Source organism: Hypomesus nipponensis, chromosome 13 (assembly GCF_054491055.1).
Source record: "Hypomesus nipponensis isolate SF chromosome 13, ASM5449105v1, whole genome shotgun sequence".
Taxonomy (NCBI): domain Eukaryota; kingdom Metazoa; phylum Chordata; class Actinopteri; order Osmeriformes; family Osmeridae; genus Hypomesus; species Hypomesus nipponensis.
In genome coordinates this window covers 2,626,275-2,651,209 of record NC_140373.1, presented here as the reverse complement: position 1 = coordinate 2,651,209, position 24,935 = coordinate 2,626,275, and the positions used below count along the sequence as shown (strand labels likewise).

Sequence of the window (24,935 nt, the reverse complement as noted above, 5' to 3'; positions counted from 1 at the left end):
GGTGTATTGAATAACTCCTACTTGGACGTTCTGCTAGTGTTTGGTGACTGTGGTGGACGTCTCCAAGGAGATGCTAATACACACACACACTCTCCCTCACACAAACACACACACATAAAACGCCAACTAAAGCACATACTGAAGAAATGTGTCTAACTGCAAACACAGACACACACACACACACACACACACACACACCAGAGCACAAACGGCACACACAAACACAGATACAGACACAACAAATCAAGGCAGGCAGCATTTCTCTTCGATGAGTTGTAGGCTCAAAGTGCTGCACTTTGCTCAAAGTGTCCTAGAGTGAAGGTTTTGGCAGTTGAGCCTGTGATGATTTAAGCATGAAGGGGGCTGTGGCTATGGCCTTGGGATAGAGGTAGACTCATTTTAAAAAGGATTTGGGCAGCAAAGACCCGGAGTAACTGGGTCAGTGAAAATGGAAGATGCACAGTACTGAGATTCATAGTGTGTATGATTGTAGGTCTGTCTCTCCCTCTTTCCTCCTCTTTTTCATGCCTCTCCATCTGTATGTTTGCGCACCTCAGTGCCTTAATGATACTAAATGACTAACAAATGATTAGCAAATGGTGTGTGCATTCTTGATGACTGTGCCCATGATGATTTGTGGGGCAATCTTCAGACTGGTTGTAAATAATTGAATGGCATTAATTCATTGATTTATTGGCATTAATTAATCACAACATCGTTTAACAGAGGTCCTTTCTGAATACATGCTTGGAGGTGTGTGTGTGTGTGCGCGCGCATGCATTGTGCTTGGACACCATTGTTCAAAAAAGATCATAAAGTCAGTTGATAGAATAAAGTAGATAGATCGGTTTAGCATCAAGTCAATTATGCACAGTCCACCTTGAAAACATCCTTTAATGGCTTGTGTATCCAGCACAACTTCCTTTGTTATTATTAATTCACACTATTGAGCCATACAGTATTGACCATGAGCAGGCACTAATTAAGCCATCTCAGACTGGGACTGTGTGTTCTAAGACCACACACTGCTTTCATGGGAGAGTGCGTGAGCGCTTGCTGTTTGGAACCCACACACACACACAGAGACACACACACAGACACACACACACACAGACACACACACAGCTGTCAATTAGGTCCGTTCCCGTTCCCCTCCAGGCTAGTCTATCTTTAGATCCCTCCTTACTCTCACCCTGACTATCAATGATTCCCTGGCAGACGTGTTCCTGCTCGGGGACTTGTTCCACCGCTGCTGTTTTTGCATGCCAGAGTAGGCCCTGATCTGGGGATGAGATGGGATGTGATGCCAGCAGGCTCTGGGTTAACCCCACCACGCTGGGCTCCCAGGCCTGGGGGTCTGCTGTACGCTCCTTATTGTCTACCTTCCCCTCGCAGTCGTATTAGCACTTCAAAGGCCGCTTAATGCTCACTTAGAAGCACAGGTCGGAACAGGCGAAGCGGAATGACAAGTGTGTCTAACGGCGTCTCAAGGGAGCGCTCACGAGCCCAACTTTCGGAGAGGGAGAGAGAGGGAGAGGGAGGATGCAGCGTTGCTAAAGAGGATAGGCAGCAGGTGTTTCTCACAGCAAACAGAGATAAAACGTGCAGGGAAGAAAAAACCCCAGTCATCGTTTAGAGAAGAAAGGTGACCGTGGAGAAGAAAAAGGAAAACACATTTGTGTTTACAGCTGTTCTCCACCCCCTTATTCACCTTCTCCTTCCTTCCCTCACCTCCAATTGTGCGCATACAGTGCGGGAGATACACAGTGTGTATTGTCACTCGCTCTATGTGTTTCGCTCTCCTCTCTCCTCCATCTGGTTTTCATTCCTAACTTTGGATATGTGTCCTCTCCTTTGATAAAGACACGATGGGGCACTGACGGGAGTGTATGCCCATTAGCAGCACACTCAGATCGTCTAGGTGAGAGCCCCCACGTGGGATTCCATTCTTCCTCTATAATACCTGCCCTCTTCTCTAATGTCCTTCCTCTACGCACTCACCCTACCCGTCTCAGCCACACGGACAGGCTCATTGTATTTCCCGGGTCTGATCTCCTTGCTAAAATATGCAGCGGACCAAAACCCCCGACAAGGCAGCTAGCCTTCTCTGCGTCACCCGGGTTATTAGCGTGCCATAGGCACGCAGCCTTCATTGTTCAGCCCCGCAGCTTCCTAATGACCTAATAGCCGACTCTGTGTCTCGCAGCATCGCAAACCTCAACATAACAGCTGTGTTCTTGTTCTGTTCTTCCTAAATACCTATTTGTCTTTTTTTTTATGACTATTTTATTTCTTCACATAAAATGTTTGTCCTCCACGGCGGACTCATGTGCACGGCCGTTTGTCTGGTCTCATTTATTTCTTCGTCATCAGTGGCGTTTATTTCATTTAGCATATGTTAATTTTGCGTCTGTGAATTATTTCATTATCAATCTCCCCCAAGCCATGAGGCTGCACATATCTGCGCCTAATGAGTTGTGGTTGCTCTGTTTCAGCTGCTGGGTCCGGAGGGACAGGATGGGTCTGTAGCGCAGCTGCACCACGGGCCGCCATATTGCATCTGTCTGTTGGCGTAGAATAATTTATTTGAGCTCTTTGATTACCGCATGTTTGCAGTATCTTGTGTCGTATTCCATAGCCGTCAATTGAGTTCCTGGCAGGTTAACTGATCATGGACAGGTTTTCGTTAGTTAGAAATGTATTAAGAATTAATTGTTAACTCGATAGACTACAGGATTAAAATATATTCAGGCTATATATAGCCTACTTTTTTGGGGACATTTCTTCTTATTGTTTAATAAGTTCTGGAAATGTCTTATATATAATGTTTTATATTTTCTATTGTATTATTGATAGAAGATAAATCTAGGCTATGGATAGCAGGGGTGGTGTACACGGGGGCCTACAGGGGCCAGTGCCCTGGAGAAAATGTTTTTAATGTTTTTTTTAACACGTTTTACTTCTTCTAGTAGTCATCATGAAACGAGGAAGGGACATTGCAGCCTTTTTTGCCCCAGTAAAAAAAGTTAGAGAAACATATCAAAGTAATGAGAGAGCTGGAAGAGGGAGAGTCAGAGCCATTTGTATGATTTTAATTTAAAGCTAAATTTATTTTCAAAGTATTTGATGTTTAAATATAATTTGTTTCCGTTTTTTTTTTTATGTGCCCCTCTGATTAAACACTGGCCCCCCCTTGGCCCCCCCCAGTAAAATGTGTCTAGAACCACCACTGATGGATAGCGTGATATAATATCTATCTTACAAATTCTGCTTTGTCAAACGCTATACACTAGTGTAGCTTCTGGGTAAATTCCTTAGCTGTCTGTATTAGTGGCACCTGAGCCCTTCCCCCTGGGCGGTTTATTAAAAGAAAACATGGCGCCCGTTTCATGAAAGGAGTTGTGTCATGCTAGCCTACAGCTGTGCTGATATACTGCTCACTAAGCAAATCTGGAGTGTGTATGATAATAGGAACCTGTCACCCGTCTCTCCCCCGAACACCCGGGTGCTCCCCTTGAAGGCAAAATCACGTTCCCCTCCAACTTGAATAGAGGAACCATGTGTACCTGTCAAGACTGTGCTGAAATAATCCTGTCTCCTTTTAGCACAGAGCACTTCAAGGGTGCTGGTGTGCTTCTGTGTCTTTTCCTCTCCTCTCTCGGAAGCCTGGAAAATTGAGATTCTCTTTGTTTTAGGAGAGAGCAGTCGGCGGTTTTTAAAGACTTTGTTATAGCCTGTGATATTTCGTAGGTTCAGGTGTGGTGTAGTTCATTTAAAACGGTGCTTTAGAAGACAGGAACACGCCTGAATCAAGGGTTCTACTCTCACAAAGCTTTGTTTCATCATTTAAAATAGACGTTCACAACCATGACAGCAGATGACAGCGATTTGTTTGGAAATGTTTCACATCCTGTGTCTCTCGCTCCATCTCTCCCTCCGCAGATGAGCAGCAAGCGTTCCAGCAGTTTCCGACGAGCCATCGCCAACGGCCGCCGCACGCTGCAACGAGAGATCCTATTGGACGAGACTGGCCTGGGCATGTACAAGCGCTTTGTGCGCTACGTGGCCTATGAGATCCTGCCTTGTGAGACGGACCGACGCTGGTACTTCCACCAGAACCGCCTGTGCCCCCCGCCCATCTTCATGGCCGTCATCACCATCGTCCAGGTAGGAGGGAAGCCCACTTACCCATTCAGGACTGGCAGGGTTCCAACACTTTGAGTGTTTTAGGCTTCCTGAGTGCTTCTGGAGCCCTGTAAGAGCCATGGTATCTAAAGTCTGTGGGGGAGGCACAATAACAACCTTAGCTCCAACTGTGGCCAAACTGGTTGAGAGCTACTAAAATAGCCATACATATCAGAATCAGAAAGGGTTTTAATCGCCATGAAAGTTTGCACAGACAAGAAATGTACTTTGGCAAGAAGGTGCATACGTTAAACATATAGGAATCTTAAAACTTAAATATGTGGTCTAACTATACTAAAGGTACATATATAAACCGTTTTTGATTCGGATTCTAATAATAAACAAGGTTTCGGTCTTTAGCCTGGAGCATCCGTTTGCTTAAATTCCCTTCAGTTCCTGATTAAGAACAAGAAATCCAGGTCACCGAGCTCTCCAGCCAACTAAACGGCATTAATTGGCCAATTACACAGTAAAAGGAGAAAGTGGGCAGTGCTGTGGTGCTGCAGGACTGGAGCTGGGAGAGAGTGGGCTGCAGCTCTGCCCCCGCTGCCCCCCCCCCCCCCCCCGCTGCTTTCCCCCTCCCATCTCATGAGTGCTTTGGTATTCAGGAAAAAAGCCAAGTACCCTAAGTGCTCTTAAAGACTTGGGTGAAACGGTCTGTAATGACAACAGAGGATACGATGATGGCTGTCAGCTCTCGTCGAGGTTCGAGGTGATGATGAAGATTCATCGGGATATGAACCCGCCTAATGCTGAAGCGTGTGTGTGTGTGTGTGTGTGTCGTTCTGAATGGTAGCTGACTGGCTGTGCCGATGAAAGAGAGTCTTACTATGACATATGAGAGAAGAGGGAGGGAGGAAGGAGGAGGGAGAAACATCTCACAACATTTGTAAACTGAAGAACAATTTGTTTCTTGGCAGAGACAATATCTCGGCTTTCATGATAACCATCCACATGCTGTAATTGGAGGTTATGATGATTGTGTCAGAGCGAAAAGACGTGGGTTGGAATCGAGTATCATCTGTCTCTCTCATACACTCTACCTCTCTCTCTCTCCCTTTCATACACTCTACCTCTCTCTCTCTCTTCTCTCTCTCTCTCTCTCTCTCTCTCTCTCTCTCTCTCTCTTTCTCTCTCTCTCTCTCTCTCTCTCTCACACACACTCTACCTCTCTCTCTCTCTTTCTCTCTCTCTCTCTCTCTCTCTCTCTCTCTCTCTCTCTCTCTCTCTCTCTCACACACACTCTACTCTCTCTCTCACCCTGTACTCTCACTCACACACACACTCTAACTCATTCTCTCACACACTCTACCTCTCTCTTTCTCTCTCTCTCTCTCTCTCTCTCTCTCTCTCTCTCTCTCTCTCTCTCTCTCTCTCACACACACTCTCTCTCTCTCTCTCTCTCTCTCTCTCTCTCTCGCTCTGTCTCTGTCTGTCTGTCTGTCTGTCTCTCTCTCTCTCTCTCTCTCTCTCTCTCTCTCTCTCTCTCTCTCTCTCTCTCTCACACACACACACACACACACACACACACACACTCTACTCTCTCTCTCACCCTGTACTCACACACACACACACACTCTACCTCTCTCTCTCTCCCTCTCCAGATTATCGTGTTCATGTGCTATGGGATAATGCTGAACAAGTGGGTCCTGCAGACCTACCAGCCCGACTTCATGAAGAGCCCCCTGGTGTACCACCCTGGCCACCGCGCCCAAGTCTGGCGCTTCTTCAGCTACATGTTCCTGCACGTGGGGTGAGAGACGCACTGCTTCATCCTGTTCTGTGTGAGTCAGCTGACGTGTTAGGGATCGCTTTAACATTGGACTGCAGATCGTGAGGTGGCAAGTTAAACCCCCCCGCAGTAGGGAGTTTGCCATGTGAGACCTCAATACTCACTAAAGGGCTGTGGCACACAGGCTGCTATGCAATCTTGTTACAGTTTGTGCAGATGCCACGGGTTGGACAGACAAACGCATCTTTTTTTCGCCTTCGCCACACCACACACCACACACACCACACACCATACACCACACACACACCGCACACACACTGCACACACCGCACACACCACACACACCACACACACCACACACACACCACACACACACCACACACACCACACACACACCAATATATTAAGCTGTGTGACACCACACCACAGCCATTGATATGCTGTCGACGGCTAATGGCATGTGTTAGATTGAGGGCTGCCTGTAGACCCCTACTGTAGACCGATGAACAGAGTAGCAGTGATGACTTTGATGGAATCATTCCACATTATTCATTGTCATTCAATCCCGGTGCCCGCCTCTCTCTCCCTCTCCACCCTTTCCTCCCCCCCTTTGCCCTGCCCTGTTCCCCTCTGTCCTGCCCCTCTATCCCCCCCCCGCCCCCCCATTCCTCCAGGCTGGAGCAGCTGGGCTTCAACGCTCTGCTCCAGCTGATGATCGGTGTTCCCCTGGAGATGGTTCATGGCATCCTCAGGATCAGCCTGCTCTACATGGCTGGAGTGCTGGCCGGTGAGTGGCACACGGCCGGCTCTGTCGTGCACTTCATGTGTACTGTGCTGTGTCTTTAATTTCCTTTGGGATTAAGATAATTGAACAGAATGACTGTTGTAGCAGCAGCTCTGGGGGGTGTTGTGGTAGTTGTTTTTTTCATTAGTCATTCATTAGGTCAGTAAAAAAGTTCTGCGACGTGTCAGCAGTTTTGTTTAGCAGTGTTCTGGTCCAGTGATTTGCTCCTGAAATATGCGTGCAGCCCAGTGTGTGTATGTGGAGCATGCCGTTTGGGAGAAGAGCTGAGCTTTGTAGGAGTATCATGGTGCTGGTGTGTCCGGCCAGCGACTCCCTCAAACCTCACGCAGCGAGCCAGGCGTTCCGTCCCGAGCACGGCTCAAACCAGGCCGCTCTGGGGACGTCGGCGTCTGTTCTCTTCAAAAAGCTGACCTTCCCTACCAGGGCTTGAGAGGGCTGTTGGTGTTTACATGACTCAGCTTGTGGCGTCGACTCCAACCACGCAGGTCACCCTGCCCAGGGCGCCAGGAAACACTCGAGAGGTCCGCGTTTAGTTGTGGCCAAACTCCCGCGCTTGAGTGGCTGTTGACGACCAACCTCATTTCCTTTCCTCCCTCTACCAAGGCTGTTCATTGTGCTGTGAATACACCCTGATTGTGGGAGGTGGAAGGGGGGTTGTGAGGCTGTTGGAGGTGGGAGGGGGGGTTTTGAGGCTGTTGGAGGCCACACCTCCTGTTGAAGAGCAGCAACAGAAATACTTCTTCCTCCTCTCATCATCTCTGCTTTGCAGGCTCTTGGTGGTGATGTCGTTCATCACTGGCTGACTGTTATTAGATTGCTGTCACAGGCACAGTCAGTAATTCACATTGAGTAATCAATTCCTTTAAATTCGCTAACTTGATTTTCCTAGTTTTTCCATCAAAATCACAATCCAGTTAATATGTACCCCTCTCCCAGTAACTTTTCACCATTTCTTGTCTTCTCCTCTCCTTCTCCTAAGCTGGTTTAAACTCCTTACCAAAAATTCCTTTTACTCTTTCTCACTCACTGAAGCGCACACACACACACACACACAAATGCACACACACTGACACACACACACACATTCTGTTTCTGCTCATGAATTATTGTAGCTTTGATTTATTTTTTACGACGATGACAGACTGAGAGGAGGAACGAGAGAGAGAGCGAGAGAGAGGGAGATATAGAGAGTGAGAAAGAAAGATGGAGAGTGGTTAGAGTATTTCCAGCTTCCTCTCCTGGGTATTAACCTAAGCGCAGTTGAGATGCTGGGATTTGTAATGCAGCCTTAAACCCGACAAGGCGGGGGTCAGAGGCAGGGGGTCGACAAGGCGGAGGATGTGTTTGAAGCAGGCGTGGGGCGCACACCTGGGGGTCCACAACAATCAGCAGGGGGTCAAACTCACAGGTGCTCCTATCGTTTGGCTCTGGCTAATTATGTGGAGTCCGCAAATGGACAGCGAAGGGGCTGGATAAGGGGGGTTTAACTTCCATGTGAGAGGTCGACGAGGTCACGCAGCCAGGTGTCAGACTCCGTGGGAGGGGGATGAAGACTCCTCCCGCCTCGGGCACGCGTGTTTTGGCATGAAAGTAAAGACGGGCATCAAACAGAGGGAGAGACGGGAGTAAATGTGAGCCAACGGGATCTTTGTCTCTGGCCGCTGTTGTCTCTCGGTGCAGATGAATTCCGACTCTTTTCATGCCAGTTGCGATACAGCTAAGTTAAAAGGTCTAGCGACGTTTTAATTAATTGTGTGTGTTTTTGAATTTTCATTTCAACCCCTTTCATAACTTTTTTTTTACATACTGTGGGTGTCTGGATGATAATAATAATCTAAATTTTTTTCGGTGTTTTTTCTGAGCGTGTGTGGTTGTGTGTGTGGTTGCGCCTTGTCCCAAGTTCCTCCGAACGTCAGTGAGATTAAACCCTGTGACTTTCTCTGCTTGGATTCATTTCAGCTCCCATCCCAGAACGCTCCCCTTTGTCAACGTCTGATGTTTGTGGATGATTTTGTGGATTGTGGATGAAATTGCCCAGGGGTCCAGATTACTGAAAATAATAACTTTTATTTTTTCTTCAGTCTATGTCTCGTGTTTATATTCATGTTCTGTACCGTCTTGCATATGAGTTCAATCATATCAGGATGTGTTTGTTGTTCTTGTAAAGCAGCAGAGCTGCCAAGGGTTAGTCATGCACTGTGGTTACATTCACAAACACCTGCTGTGTGTGTGTGTGTGTGTGTGTGTGTGCGTCCGTGTGGGTGTGTATGCCTATGTATGTGTATGATTGTTGTGTACGCGCATGTACATATACAAATCTTTATGGAATTCAGTTCAATTCAATTGAAACGTTTGCATTTGATTCATTTGTCTTCTTCTGCATCTTTGGATGCAACCTTCATGGTCCGGGTCAGTGAGAAGGGCTCTCCTCCACATCCCGCCGCCCCTCCAGGGTGACGCTCAGGAAAACAACATACTTTACATGCATTTCACTGCCAAGAGGAAGAATATGATGGTTTGCTGACTGGAGCTTGGATATCAGGTGCATTTATTTCCTGGGAATGTGAGGCACATCCAGTCACTGCATTAGCAACTTCATACTGTAGCCTCTGCGCATTCTCGAAGATCTGATTGCTTAATTAAAAGCGGTGGACCTTGGCTTATGAACCTATAGCGAGAAACTAATTAAACCTTGATGTTATTTGCTGGAAACATGACGGCCATTCTGTCCAACTTAAAAAGGCTCGGAAGGCTGCTTTAATTTGGGGAAAATCCATAGCTCACCAATCAATACATCCACTCAAACAATAAATAGAAATATGGTCTCCCTTCGAGGCTGCTTCTTCATGGTAGTAATGACTCGGTCCATCACTGAGGCCCCGTCTAATGGGTTTGATTCTGTAACATTCTTCCAGGCATCCAGACAACAATGAGATAAAAACAAGGGGAAAGCCTGAAAGAATTATTACTATCTAAGAAGCCATTGATTTTCAATTTCTCTGAAGGGAAATACTTTAGAGAGAAGAAAAAAAACGTATACTCGTTGCAAGAGAAAACCTGTGCCACTGTTCGAATCGCGGTTCTGAAGTCTATCTCCAACTCCCAGAATGCTCAGCCGTGTCGCACCTTGTTTGTGTGATGGTCTTTGAGGGCTGCAGAGTGGGTCTGGTCTGGGACTTCCTGTCGAGGCTGAAGGGAAACCCAGGCCCAGCGCAGCAGCACACTCCCTCTCCTCTGCTGCTGCTGTGGCAGGGAAGACAGCCAAGCCCTGGGAAACCACTGAGACAATCAAGATCTGGGCAGGAGGAGTGGAGAGGGAGAGAAGGGAGGGAGAGAGGAGAGGGAGAGAGAGTGGAGGGAGGGAGAGAGAGGAGAGGAGAGGGAGAGAGAGTGGAGGGAGGGGGAGAGAGGGAGGGAGAGGGAGAGCGGGAGGGGGGAGGGGGAGGGGGAGAGGGAGGCAGAGGACGGGAGAGAGAGGCATGGAGAGATAGATGGTGAGTGATGGAGGGTGATAGGAGAGGGGAGATGGTGGAGAGCCATAGGAATAGAACAGGAGAGAGGAGTAGCATTGAACGGAAGGCTTGATAAATCACCCAGAGTGTCAGGGATGGCTGTGACTCACACTCCTGCCCTGACTCCCTCCCCGTGACTCCTGCTATATGAATATGGAACATGCACAGTGATTTTATTGGCCCACGGTGAATTACTAAGAGGATTCCATGGCTGTCATCTTGGCGTCGGTTCTGCCCCCACGAAATAACAACAGACATCTTGCTCTTTCGGTTCTTTCCGCTGCGCTTGTTTGTTTCTGACGGTGCTTGGCTACCTATCGCCCGGTAACCCCAGGCCTCGGACACAGGTTTCTTTGGAATGTTACTCTAGCATTAGTTCCTGATATTGTAAATCAGCCTCTCTGTGGTTTAGGGAGTCTGGCCCGGTGGCCCTGTAAACTCCTCCTCAGACATCCCCTGGTGCCAGGAGGGCATGAGGGGGCGGGTCGACCTTGGTGTGATTATGGTAATCTCCCCAGCCTGCCTCCACAGGACCAGAGTGCTCGGGTAACCCCTCCTCATGTAGTATCCTGCTCATACCTTGTCCAGCCAGCCAGCCAGCCACACACACACACACACACACACACACACACACTGACTGACTAGCTAACTGGCAGACACACACAGGCACACACAAAGACGGGCACACGTACAAAACGCGCAATATAAACACACATAAATATAATGGCACGCGCAATATAAACACAAACATAAATATAATGGCACGCGCAATATAAACACACACATAAATATAATGGCACACACACAGAGACCCATATTGTACCACCAGTAGCTTCTCTGTGGTTTACAGTGTGACAGCCATGTAGTGAAGCACCCCAACTGGGAGATGCAGTCTTTTCTCAGCTCACTTTGTCCTGTCTGATCCAGGTCCTTAAGATCTATTTAAATGAGAATGTGTTATTAAATTCAAGGTTGTTATTCTAAAGAGCCTCAGCACAGGACTAGTAATCAAGGCCTTTTTGTTGGGAATGTTTTGGAAATCAGTCGTTTTCAGACAAGGTCATCTTCTGTGTCCATTGGCAGGAAAGCAATCGTGACTGAAGATCAAATCAGTCGTGAGGGGAATCCACACACACTGTAACAATAACACCACACACACCAACTACTCAAGCTTACCACATACGCACATTCCCACACAGTCAAACATTTTGTCACGCACTCGCATGCATGCATGCACACAAGCATACAAAGAAGGTTACTAACCAGACAGTCATACTCTTGAGCCATAAAACATTTAAACCACTTAATCACTCACATTTCTCCTGATATGCTCTCTCTCACCTTATCTATTACACAAACACACACACACCTACACACACACACCCGGTCAGAGGTTGGATGTGATTAGGCCATCTGTCATGTGTTGGTGGCTGCTGTGTAGAAGCCTTTTCCTCTTGGACACAGTGAGGTAAGGTGACTGTGGGGAACTATTGATTTTCCCTCAGGCCCCCTGTGCTCCGGGGAAACATAAATATTATCATATTTTTTCCCCGCCTGGCAAATTTGGATGGAGCAGAAGTGATAGAATAAACCAAATCAATCTGGGTACGGACCAAGGGCAAGGAGTCTGCGGACTGGACTGTTTTAACAAAGTGCGAAGTTGATCTATTTGATTGTTCCCATCAGAGCCTGGGGGAGGAGCCGGCCCTGATGCTATGGTGTCTGTGTCTGTCTGTCTGTCTGTCTGTCTGTGCCTGTGTGTGTGTGTTTGTCTGTGTCAGGGGCGATTCTAGGATCAGACTTTTAGGGGTGCTCAGCCCCCAATGAGAATGTGACATGAATACAGTGCCTTGCAAAAGTGCTAAAACCCCCTTGCTAATAAATCCCTAATTTCACTGGATAACAATTCATTGATGTATTATTATGCAAAATATTGAATGAATGAATGAAAAAACGAAGGATGTCCCTTTCTTCATGAACTACCTAGCCTGGCTGCCAGCCCAACTTCTCTCCGCCCACAAAAAAATTTGGTCGGGAAGTTGGGTCTGGAGGGTCTCGTATTGGGAACAACTACAGAAAACCAGGATCTGGGCGGACTAATGAAATTGCCAGGGCGGGCTTTATACAATGATGGACAGATGAAAATGAGATTAAATTTAGGGGTGCTTGAGCACCCTTAAAAAGGGTCTAAAATCGCCATCAGCCTGTGTGTGTGTGTGTGTGTTTGGACTGGGAGGATGTGTGTTGACCTTTCGTGACGGCACTCCGGCGCCGTGTGATGACAGCGGCGCCGTGTGATGACAGCGGCGCCGTGTGATGACACGCAGGTGGATGAGCACTGATCTCAGCGTCTGGTTTCCGTCTGATCTTTCCTGGGTTTCCTCTGGGCTCTCTGTCTGACATTTGAGGACTGGGGTCCTCTGGGGAGGAGCAAATGGACTTCAGACGGCTCATCCAAGCCATTCTCTGGACTAGAGTCTAATCTCTTCTTTCTGCACTGCACCAACGCAGAGGCGCGGGACACAAAAGGCGGTTGATTGGACGAGGAATGATTGTCGATCATCCCATCCCTCGTGCCCCCCCCTCAAAAAAACACAAAAAGAGAAGATTTCATCTCCTTTTGCCCCTGAAAGAGCAGGCAAGGCTGCCAGCCAACGAGAGCCTTCATCTCTTTCCCAGGTGTTCCATATTTCCTACAAAGTCTTTCCCAGACTGACAGGGCTATTATAGTTAAAATGAGACTTGAAAATGGACGGCACTCGAGTAAATGACCTTTGGAGTTATAGCCACATCAAGCAGGATAAGGTAGGAGACAAACTCCGGAGACAGATGGCTCTTCTCTAGGCATGACACCTTCTCTCTGTCTGTCGTCCCCCCCCCCCCCCCCCCGCCTCATCTACCCAGTGACGGGACAGGGACACAGGAGTCCCTGCATGACCCCGTCCTGTCATCTTTCATGTCGGAGCCTCCTCATTCATCCACCACACATCTGCTCTGTGTTAGAGGAGACAGGACCACACCTGCTCTGTGTTAGAGGGGACAGGACCACACCTGCTCTGTGATAGAGGGGACAGGACCACGTCTGCTCTGTGATAGAGGGGACAGGACCACACCTGCTCTGTGTTAGAGGGGACAGGACCACACCTGCTCTGTGATAGAGGGGACAGGACCACACCTGCTCTGTGATAGAGGGGACAGGACCACACCTGCTCTGTTTTAGAGGGGACAGGACCACACCTGCTCTGTGTCAGAGGGGACAGGACCACACCTGCTCTGTGTTAGAGGGGACAGGACCACACCTGCTCTGTGTTAGAGGGGACAGGACCACACCTGCTCTGTGATAGAGGGGACAGGACCACACCTGCTCTGTGTTAGAGGGGACAGGACCACGTCTGCTCTGTGATAGAGGGGACAGGAACACACCTGCTCTGTGATAGAGGGGTTAGCTTTACGCTAAAGCTGTGGTCTTCAACTCTGGTCCTCAGGGACCCCCTGCCCTACATGTTTTAGATGTTTACCTGCGCCAAAACACCTGATTCAAATAAATGGGTCTTTATGTAAGCCTGATAATGTCCATGCATTTGAATTAGGTGTGTTGGCGCAGGGAAACATCTAAAACATGCATGGCAGGGGGTCCCTGAGGACCAGGGTTGGAGAACACTCTCGCTAAAGGATTAGGTGGGCATACCGGTTTGGATTTGCTTTTTGGTTTTGTTCATGCGCATTCTGAGGGGAATTTAAAACCATGTTTTGAGCTCCTGTCATCAAGCGGACAATCCCTTAGTTCCTGGGAGCTTGTGTTGATTTGAGATCAAGTATATGCTCACCCAGAGACATCTCCAACCTTGCTGTTAACTCCAAACACTGGGCTGATTAATTCATGTCTTGTTAGATGGTGTCACTTGCACTTTACCTGGGCCGATGACACACCAGGGTGCTTCTGACTGGTCTGATTGTGTTCAACCCTCCAGCCAGCAGTGAAACACAGACCTGCCCCCTGCCTTTGGACTTTCACCTCCTTCTCTCCTCTTTCTCTCTGTCTCCATCTCTCTCTCTTGCTCTGTTCTCTCTCTTCCTCCCTCCCTATCTCTCCGTTCTGTCTCTCTCTTCCTCCCTCCCTATCTCTCCCTCCTGTCTCTCTGTCTGTCTCTGTCTCTTCACACACAAGCTCAAACACAAGCTCCAGCACAGAATGTACAATGGTAAAAAATGCCATTGTCGTCGCCCTCCCTCTCTCTCTCACTCTCTCACCCACTAACTCACTCCCTTTCTCATCCTTCCCTCCATCCCACTCTCCCTCCCTCTCCGTATTTGTGCTTGGTAAATAAATCTGATCAGGCGTTTCCTAGTTTATTAGGCAGGAGAAGCTGAGGTAGTCATGTGAGCAGGAGAGTGCTGACTGCAGCACATGAGGGGGCGGGGAGGAGATTGAATGCATACCGGATAGATCGCTATAGAAAGACTGCACTCAAACACGGCACCCTGAACACAAAACAAAACAATGCTTTGAGAGGATAGCGATAGCCACTCACTCTCAAGACACTTTTCGAGCAACTCGATTTAAGAAAAAAACATTTTATTGATCATGCAGTGTGACACACATTGCTTTGTCGCCTGCACTTAGGTTAAGATTACTAACATCTATTTGGATATGTGAATATTAGGAACTTCATTAAATAAATCTGATAGGAGTATTATTTGGAAGCTTGAACCTTCGTGGAGTTCAGACAAGGGTTCAGGCACACTGAATGTCAAAAAACTGAACAGTAATTGAACAACCATTAGATATAATTGAAAATGGACCGCTGACAAGAACTTGCATGTTATCCTATTCAAACAAAAAGACCTCTGTCAGCCTCCGAAATGACTGTCAGTGTTCAGTACTGAGCGTGATTGCCATTTGACTGTAGAGAGTCCTACAAAGTATGTGAATCACATGAATAAATCACCACTCATTGTCCTTGCGGTGCCCCTTCCTGATTCACTTATTGACCGTTCCATCTGGACAGCCTGCTGTGCCCATTAATGTTCTGTGTTGTGCATGCTAAGAGTTCCACGGTACCTGTGTCAGGACCATGTTGAACGAGCTGAAGCAAACAGGTTTTCACTTCTGTCCACTCTAGCCTATATACCTAGCTGTTATTCCATCCATTCCAATAATTTCGCCCGGCAAGATACCGAACTGCTTGAACTTCTGTTCTTCCACTGAACCGGACCATTCCCAAAAAGCAGCAGCCATTCGCATGCGTGGCAGAGCAGCAGATGTTTTCCACATACAGACGAATCCGCGAGGTGTTTGTAGAGGCATGCTTGGCTATATTGTGCCAGGATTTATCGAGATATCATCTCTGCTGTGTTCTGCGTTCTGGCCATGTTGGCCGTTTACTCGCTGTTTCAGATCAACGTCGCCTCAGGGTTCTGCGAGGGCTTGGCCGTGGAATCAGGTTCCCCCCCTGTCTGGGGCTCAATACACCAGCAGCTAAAATGTGCAACATTTTGCCCACCGGCTCCTTGGCAGCTTGACCGTTCCTCAGTGCCTTGTTCGGTTAGATAGGATGGCAGGAGGAGGTCCGTTTTAAACACTGATTCAGGGATTATGCTTTCAAGGTATTTATGCGAGCCTTGGTGTTTTTATTTACAATGGAAGCTTGGCATATCACAATAATTTACTTTCAACAATGCCATGCATGTGTACATGAGCACACACACACACACACACACTCGAACAGCAGAGGGAAGTTGATGATGCCTCCAGAATTTCGAAGAATGAAATATCTGAGCATGAACGGCAAACTGCCAACTCCGTGAGGAAATAAATAATCTGGGGCCTCAAGTCTGGGCTCCTGCTGAGTGAGATATCCCTAAATCTCAAATCCCCCCACAAGCAGGAGAGAGCAGATGACAGACTTGGTTTAGTATTCATATCTAGAGCCCCTTAGCTAAAGCTGTGCTAGCAGGAGAGGGGGGAAGCAACTAGAACACTTCTGTCCTCCCTTTGGATCCTTCCTGCCTCCCTCTGTCACCTCCGGGTCTGGCCCCACCCCCACTCCCCTTCTCACAGCTGGAACGTCCAATCACATCCCATTGCTCATCAGTGCCAGACATGTGTGGAGACGCCACAGCCCTGGCCCTAACTATAGCGTGGTGTCGTGACAGCCCACCCTGATGCTGCTAGATTCGGAAGGCTGGTGGGTTCGTTCAGTCAGTTTAACTGCGTGAACCACCGGTGTTCGAGAGTGAATTCAGAGCCCGGATGAACAGCTGTTTGCTTGTATGAAGATTTTCAATTGAGAAGGGGTGTGAAAGCGTTGTTAGCCTGTCTAATAAACTTGCTTGGAATAAAATTGCTTGGAAGATGGTCTTTGAAGACATCTCCAGTTATAAAATTCTGCACTAAAATAGTAAATGAATCGTCAACTCTCTTACATGTTGGAGGATTTTATGTAGACCTTAATGAAAACCTCTGAGAGCAGTTCATATAAAAATGTGAATCAATTTCTCTGTGCTTCGAAGAGATCAGAGTGCGCATAAGGCGCAGTGTGTAATTGCTGCGTCTTGGAACCACTAAAACAGGAAACCATGAATCTTTACAAATCGTCAGCTGCAGCATCCACTTCATGAACCTTCAGATCCTCATAAATCCATGTAAAATAGACCCGCAAGTGTCTGAGAGAGAGGGATAAATGGCTCAGGAAACACATTCCGATTACCATCTGTCATCCCATGATCATCACTGTAGCTATTGGCTGTCAGGGCGCTCTTTAAGGAGCTTTTCATTCTCTCCGGTCCACACTGCAACACACACACATATGCATGCACCCACACACACACACACACACACATATATGCATGCAAACGCATTCACATACGTTTGCGTGCCACGCACACACACACATGCGCAGTTACCATATGAATGAAACATGATCTAAGATGGCAACTTCAGAAAACTCTTGTGATTAAAAAGATAATTTTTTGTTTTATCAGCCCTTCCTTGCCCATGTATCCACTAATTTGCATAATCATCCACGGCTTCTGTCACAAGCCATGACCACAGAGATTTCCTCCTTGAAATTCTGGGTCAATTCGTAGGAAATGTCACCAGACGTATTGGTCTTTATGGTGACTACAGCGTATTGTCAGGGTCCCTTAACTGCATTGTGGGTGACGTTTGGTTAAACATGTTGACAAACAATTGACTGATGTCCAGCTGTCCACTTTCTTATTTGCAGACACGTTGGAGCTTAAACTGTGAGAACTCAGGTGATTTCCAAGGAAAGGGAAGGCTCTTCACGTTCTCAATGTAATGACCATGTAATTCCACAGCAGTACACGTTAAGCGATGTGTTTTTCAGGAAACTTTCCTTGTGTGGCCATCATTTGCATTAGCGCTGACATCTGTATTAGCAGAGTCGCCACAATGTACCAATCTTTTTATGACTGCGGTCTCTCTCAAAATGGGCTTGCAGCCATTCCATACATATCCCAGATTAGACCTTACTCGTCAATACACTCCTTGACGTTCTTATGGGCAAACTATAGTATCTCATTTTATATATCCCTGTCACATACATCCCCTTATATAGTTACAAGTTATCATTTACAGTTTGCTGTGACCATTTGCCTCACGCAGGAAGTACCCTACATTAGTTTGTTCCTTGATTAGTCTGACTTCCTGTTCGCTTTCATCCGTTTTGTAAACAGAAGCTGAGAGAATTTTTTTTATCATAATACTCTGGCACAAGTGAGAGACAGTCTTGTAGATAGGCCATCCTCGCTCGCCCACCCTGGCGTGAGGAGATAGTGTTGTGGGAAGGTGTCTGTGGAGTCTGGGATGTGGAGATAATAGTCATGAATGTGAAAGGACATGCTTTATGACGACGATGACGATGATGATGATGATGATGATGAAGACCTTAGTTTGAACAGAGTGTGCTGTGGGGGAATGTGCTGAACAATGTGTGTTTACGTGTGCGTGTGTGTGTGTGTGTGTGTGTGTGTGTGTGTGTGTGTGTGTGTGTGAGAGAGAGAGAGAGACAGAGAGAGAGAAACAGAGAGAGAGAAACAGAGAGAGACAGAGAGAGAGAGACACAGAGAGAGAGAGACAGAGAGAGAGAGAGAGAGACAGAGAGAGACAGAGAGAGACAGAGAGAGACAGAGAGAGAGAGAGAGAGACAGAGAGAGAGAGAGACAGAGAGAGAGCTTGATATGAAAGGGAGCATGTGAAGGTCAGCTGATGCAGCGCCGCTAGACTCCCACTGACTGGAGGCTTGTCATGGTGGGGTTTTCGGAAATGCTTGGAGGAAGGTGACTTAAGCTGCATTGTGATGAATAACCCTGTCTAAACCTGTCTCCTCTGTCTCCTCTCTCTCTCTCTCTTTCTCTCTCTCTCTCTCTCTCTCTCTCTCTCTCTCTCTCTCTCTCTCTCTCTCTCTCTCTCTCTCTCTCTCTCTCTCTCTCGCGCTCTCTCTCTCTCTCTCTCTCTCTCACACACACAAATCTCCTCCGATGTAATCCCTGCACTTGGATTGCACACGCTTCTTTTCACCTCGTTTTCGATACCTCTTTCTTTCTCTCTTTCTTTCTATTCATCCCTCTTTCTCTGTACCCTCTCTCTGGATCTCTCTCTCCTTCTCTTCCTCTACACCCCCCCCCCTCTCCTTGTCTCTCTCTCTCTTCTCCCCTCCTCTTCCTCTCTCCAGGATCCCTGACGGTGTCCATCACAGACATGCGTGCTCCGGTGGTGGGGGGCTCCGGGGGGGTCTACGCTCTGTGCTCAGCGCATCTGGCCAACGTTGTCATGGTAACAAGTCCCCGTCATCATCATCATGATCATCGCCTCCATTGTGACACTACTACGCAGCATCCCACAGTCCTTCTGTTTTTATTTCCTCTCTCGCTACGTTCAGAGAAACCCTTTGCGGACCTCAGCAGGTGTGAGTGGGATGTGGTTTGGTTGAAAGACCACACAGCGCCGTGGGTCTCTATTGATATGATGAGATAAGGATTTTCATAGCCGGCTAACAAGCACTCTTTGGAAGAGAGCCATGGAAAATTCCAAGACCTCCATGACCTCACCATGATGTGTCGACAAAAAAACACACGTTACACACGGCCAGCCTCTTTAGTCTCATGTTGCTGTCTTGTTTAGAAGTGCAACATTTCAATCCACAGTGGATAGTAAAAGCTAAGAAAATGTCCTTCAATACTCCCTGAGAGATTGTACTGTGAAATGTCTGCACATCCAAAATACAAGATGTGCGATCACACACTACGCATGTGTACATGTTGTGCGAAAATGCACGCATGCGTGTGTGTTTGTGAGAAAATGTGTCTGTGTGTGCAAGTGTGTTTGAGTGCCTTGGTTAGCAGGCTCGAAAATCTAATGTCTCAACACATTCTATCAAGAAGATCCAGCCCTGTGTGAGATCTGATGAATCATTGTCACTAGCATAGACTTTCTCTCAGGCCAAAGGAGATGCCAGTTAACATATGAATCAGAATGGATTAACTGGCCCAAAAGCAAGCATGTTGACGTATGCTTGTGACACGCCCCAAGACATGTTGTTTTTTGGTGCTCTTCATGTCGTCGTTTTTCAAAAGCATGTTCTCCTTCTGCTCTGGCGAGTTTAGATTTTTTGTTTGAAAAATGGCTTCCTGGACAAAACACCCTCAGCAAACCGCCGCTTTTGTCTGTCATGAAGCTTTATCGACAAACAGTTTTTAATCTGCAGGTTTTGACTGGGGAGTATCTCTTCAGTTCTATTGGCTGCCTAGCTAGCCCCCCTGTCCCTCTCTGGGGGCCCTGAGCAGATACTTTACTTTACAGTCAGACTCATTTTTCATGGGAAACATAGTGTTATCTACTCAACCAGGTTGAAATGAATTTTATATGCATTGCTGCCAGTCCCCATGTGAGTGTTTTTGTGGGAGAAAGTGAGTGTGTGTGTGTGTGTGTGTGTGTGTGTGTGTGTGTGTGAGTGTGTGTGTGTGTGTGTGTGTGTGTGTGTGAGTGAGTGTGTGTGTGTGTGTGTGTGTGTGTGTGTGTGTGTGAGTGTGTGAGTGTGTGTGTGTGAGTGTGTGTGTGTGTGTGAGTGTGTGTGTGTGAGTGTGTGTGTGTGTGTGTGTGTGTGTGTGTGTCTACGCCTTAGTGCTGTTCGTTCATCATATTCCTCTCCTTCAATACCAAAGCACACTCAAGTTCAGATTTCACATTCCAAGGCTCATAAAAGCCAGCGATGAAAGTGTGTGCAGAAAAAAAAGCTTTCATCGACGATAAATATAGGGGGTGTGGCTTTGTACCACCTTGTGAGCCGTGTCATATCCTGTTCTCTGCAGCGGCAAGCACATGATCCGTATGAAGCATGAACATGTGTGCGCACGTCTCCTGACCCAAAGGGTCAGATGGCTGAGCGGTTAGATAATCGGGCTGCCAATCAGAAGGTTGCCGGTTTGATTCCTGGCCTGGAAAAAATGACGTTGTGTCCCTGGGCAAGGCACTTCACCCTACTTGTCTCGGGGGGGAATGTCCCTGTACTTACTGTAAGTCGCTCTGGATAAGAGTGTCTGCTAAATGACTAAGTGTAAAGGTATGGGATTCTGTCAAAAACTATCGGTGTGAAAGTAAAGCTCACATTCAAAACACACAAACTCACTAGAGTGTAAAGATATATACAGCCTCTCACTCTGATTTGTTGATATCTCCTTCTTCTGACACCTTTCATTTATTTGTGGGAATTATTGCACTTTTATGGGACCTGTTTTTCCCCTGTCATAACAAACATATGGCTGGTGAATGGTTCATACAGTAAAAGTCCTTCTTTATTGACTTTCTTTCTGCATCTTCCATCTTCCATGCCTGGCACTTAGCTTGCCTTCCACCACAGGGAGAAAAACAATAATGCTCCCATTCCCCACAGTGCAGATGACTAAGGAAGAGCCACCCAATTGGTGCAATTATTCATCACGGCAAATGAACGTGTTATTCTAAAGCCAGGGCCATTTTAGTTTTTATCCTGGGAGAATCACATGGGATTTTATCGGCCTGTTCTCACCCTCCATGAAGGCATCTTTGCCCAGATTAATAGAATGCCACTGAGGTGGGGCCCAGGCAATGGAAAGCAGCCAGGAGGATAATCATGTCTCTGTGTCATGTAGGTGCCTGTGACTGCCTGTATGGGTATGTAGGATTGCTCTGTGCTCAAACAAATGTCCCAATAGCCGAGGACCCTCATCCACAGGTCCCGTAAGGTGTGAGCTGTGATAATGCTGGTATTTGGACCTCACGTCTCCCCCTTTGTGTTCTAGAACTGGGCAGGGATGCGGTGTCCATACAAGCTCCTGCGAATGATTCTGGCGTTGGTGTGCAGTAAGTTCACTTCTTTTCTCTGCTCTCAAAGACCTTTACAATACTGATGTGGTGTTTGTGTGTTTTACTAGGATCAAATAAATGATGTTCTCTTTGAAGAGATTCCCCCACTAATGAAACGTTTCGCTTCGTTTCATCTGCAGTTGATGTCGATGCACTTACACGTTGTCTAATTGACTTACCTGGTCTAAAAATGAGCAGGATGATGAGTTCTGTGTGTAGACATTTTAATTGTGTGGGGGTGAGTGACTGGCTGGTTACAAATATGCAGTGTTGTTTTCTAAGGATGTTGGTCATACTCAGTGGCCTTTTACACCACATGGGGCTAACTCACTATGACTTTCATTAGTGAGCAATATGTCCCTTCCATCTGGCCAGTGCCTCACTCCATCATGCCTTAGCCTCAACTAGACCACGTTTGAGAAGCTCTCTCCCACGCAAACCTAGTCAACGGCACCATATATCCATGATCTCACCCCCAGCCCGACTGCACTGTAAGTAGAGGCCTCGCAATAATCCCTAGCTTTAGTCTTCGCTGTGACTGGTATCCCCACTTGACTCCAGTTGTACTCTTTCACTCCCCCCAACCCCCCCCCCCCCCTTTAATCCCACAACGCCCTCTGACACCGTGCTGAGCGTGTTTCCCTCCCTGCTCTTCTCTCCTTCTCTGCGTCGCAGTGAGTTCGGAGGTGGGCCGGGCCGTGTGGCTGCGTTTCTCTCCGCCCCTGCCCTCCTCGGGGCCCCAGCCCAGCTTCATGGCCCATCTGTCGGGGGCGGTGGTGGGCATCAGCATGGGCCTGCTCATCCTGCGTAGCTACGAGGAGAGTCTGCAGAAGCAGTGCTCCTGGTGGGTCATCGTCTTCTCCTTCATCACCTTCCTTCTCTTCGCCATCTTCTGGAACATCTTCGCCTACGAGCTGCTGGGGGTGCAGATCCCAACCCCTCCCTGAAGAAGGCCGTCCCACTCCATCCATGTTGCTCCGCCCCCTTGTCATTCCCTGTCCACTGAGCATTGAGAGCCCGATGCCCCCTTTATCACTCAACCACTCTCGCCCGTCACCGCCTGCCCACGAACGAAACGTTCACAACACGGTAAATCATTGAAATTCAACTTGTACAGAACAAGAATGATCAAAAAGTTCCAAGAAAGACGCCTGTCATTAGAAAAGGGATTACCGTAGCAAACAAGTCCAGGTGAAGGCTCCTCCCTGAGTTGCCGTGTAAAAAGTCTCACCACATTTAAATGTTGTAAACATCATCGAGCCTCATAAACCTCGAGGTCAAACCCGTAAGAGATACTTTCCCCATCGTGCTCTCTGATGTGTGCAGAATCAGTTTGCCATCCCCGAGGGATCTGTAGTGGTTATGGTTTTCAGTTACCTGGAGAGTTCTAGTTCTGCTAGTCTTCATATACCATAACACTATATCTAACCTGCACATTAGCCAGTAGCCTGCTAGTCGTTAGCCAGTAGCCTGCTAGTCATTAGCCAGTAGCCTGCTATTCATTAGCTACTAACTTGCTAGTCACTAACCTGCTAGCCACACACCTGCTGTCAATTAGCTTCTAACCTGCTATGTGCTAGCTGCTAGTCATTGGCCACTACTTGCCCGCGATCCATTAACCTCTAACCTGCTGGCCACTAGCCTGCTAATGCACCATGCTAGCACATCTTTTACCTCATTGTCATCAACGGATACTGCTGAGCTGAGTTCTGTCAACACTCTAGACACAACTTGTAAGTAGCTGCTTCAGTTACGCCATTTTTAAGAACCACTGCCGACTTGTGTAAGTCATGGCAGGAAAAAAAACAAAGAGACAAATACATGGGACGCTATTCTCAATCCAACAGGCCCAGCTAACGGGGGATGGCAAGGACGTATCACCATCTTCCTTCGACCTTTGACCTCCGACCTTTGTGTCCTAACAGACATTGGGGTCTGGCAAAAAGACCAGTCTATACCTCAGTGTCTCAATCTTAGGGACTGTATACTTTTGTAAAGGAATGTACCTATACAAATGAGTGTTAACCTTTCTGGTGGGGGGTGGGGGGGTTCTTGATAGTGGATGTGTATATGTTCATAATTAAGAAAATATTTATTTTTTATTGTTTTTCCTTATAAAAGAAAATGATTCAAATGGTGCAGGCTTAATGCTATGATTGTTATTCTGATTAGTTACTACAGTATGGCTTTCATCCTCAGAACGTAATCTCTGTGCAGAAATCCCTGGTTATTACGATAACACACAAATGACCGAAGTTTGCTTGACTTTATCAATCTTAGTGCTTTACAGTAAAAGCCATAGAAGAACCAACTCAACGGCTGAGATGAACATGGTATTCTGTGGAAAGAATCAGCTGATTGCTAGTATGCATCAGTGAACGTGTGTCCCTCAATAAGGGTATATGGTCTGAAACGAGACTGATGATACAGGATAAAAAAGCCAAATTATTGTTTCTGCAAGTACACGCCTGCTAAACTCTAGTCTGTCTCTCAGAAGGCAAGTTATAGTGTTTTTTTTTCATGTAGTTAGATACATTTTACAACTTTACAACTGGGCTGCTAGATATTTAGCCACAGCTTCACGACACAGTTGCAGATTCCATGTCCTTCCCTGTCTTTTGGTAATGACAAATACTTAGGAGTGACTTGCCACATATGATCTCATAGTCTAAATGAATGACCTTTTGACTACAATTGAAATTCTATAACTGATACTAAATTTTCTCTTTTTTCTTTGAAGTTTCAATTAGTAAATTAATCTTTGTGGTTTCTGACTGCTTTTGAAAAGTTATCTAATTGTCAATATTTACATATGGTCGAAAACATTACCCTTTTCACAAAAACAAAAGCCATCCAGTGAAAAAATGAATTTGAGAACTTCGTTTATTGAATTATGTTAGCCTCATGCATGGGGGAATTAATTCCGTGGTATGATAATAAAAAATGTGTTGGAGTCGATAAAAGGGCTAGCAGCGAACAACTGCTGTTTTTATAAAATCCCAAATTAAGGAACTCCAATATAGAACCCCTTTCCAGATATTAATTCGGAATGACTTGGGGGGGGGGGGGGGTTGATAGAAAACAACAGTGAATAAGCTCCACTCTCCTCTCATCCCATTAAAGATAGAACATACGGATCTAACGACAGAGCAAAGCGTGCCGGTGACCTTTGTTATCCTCATAATAACGAGGGGCCCAAGTCTCAGAATTCATGAAAATGTTTGTCTTTCCCCGTCTGTCTCACACACTGCCTGTGTATGTGGAAGAATCACGGGAAATGAGAAGCGTGTGTATCTCAATGAACCAGATGCAGAGTCTGCTGGAGTGGTTTTA

The 24,935-nt window shown here is 47.0% G+C and overlaps 1 protein-coding gene across 1 annotated transcript in view; it reads left to right on the top strand.

Annotated features, from left to right (window-relative positions):
* The window catches only part of rhbdl1 (rhomboid, veinlet-like 1 (Drosophila)), a 35,314-nt gene extending 11,573 nt beyond the window's left edge, over positions 1 to 23,741 (top strand). Inside the window, exons 3-8 of the mRNA XM_084669277.1 lie at positions 3,943 to 4,167; positions 5,790 to 5,938; positions 6,592 to 6,704; positions 18,934 to 19,034; positions 21,539 to 21,599; positions 22,278 to 23,741. Coding sequence (XP_084525403.1) covers positions 3,943 to 4,167; positions 5,790 to 5,938; positions 6,592 to 6,704; positions 18,934 to 19,034; positions 21,539 to 21,599; positions 22,278 to 22,549 — 921 coding nt within the window. The 3' untranslated portion in view covers positions 22,550 to 23,741. The remainder of the gene's footprint in view (positions 1 to 3,942; positions 4,168 to 5,789; positions 5,939 to 6,591; positions 6,705 to 18,933; positions 19,035 to 21,538; positions 21,600 to 22,277) is intronic.
* Positions 23,742 to 24,935: the final 1,194 nt, after the last annotated feature.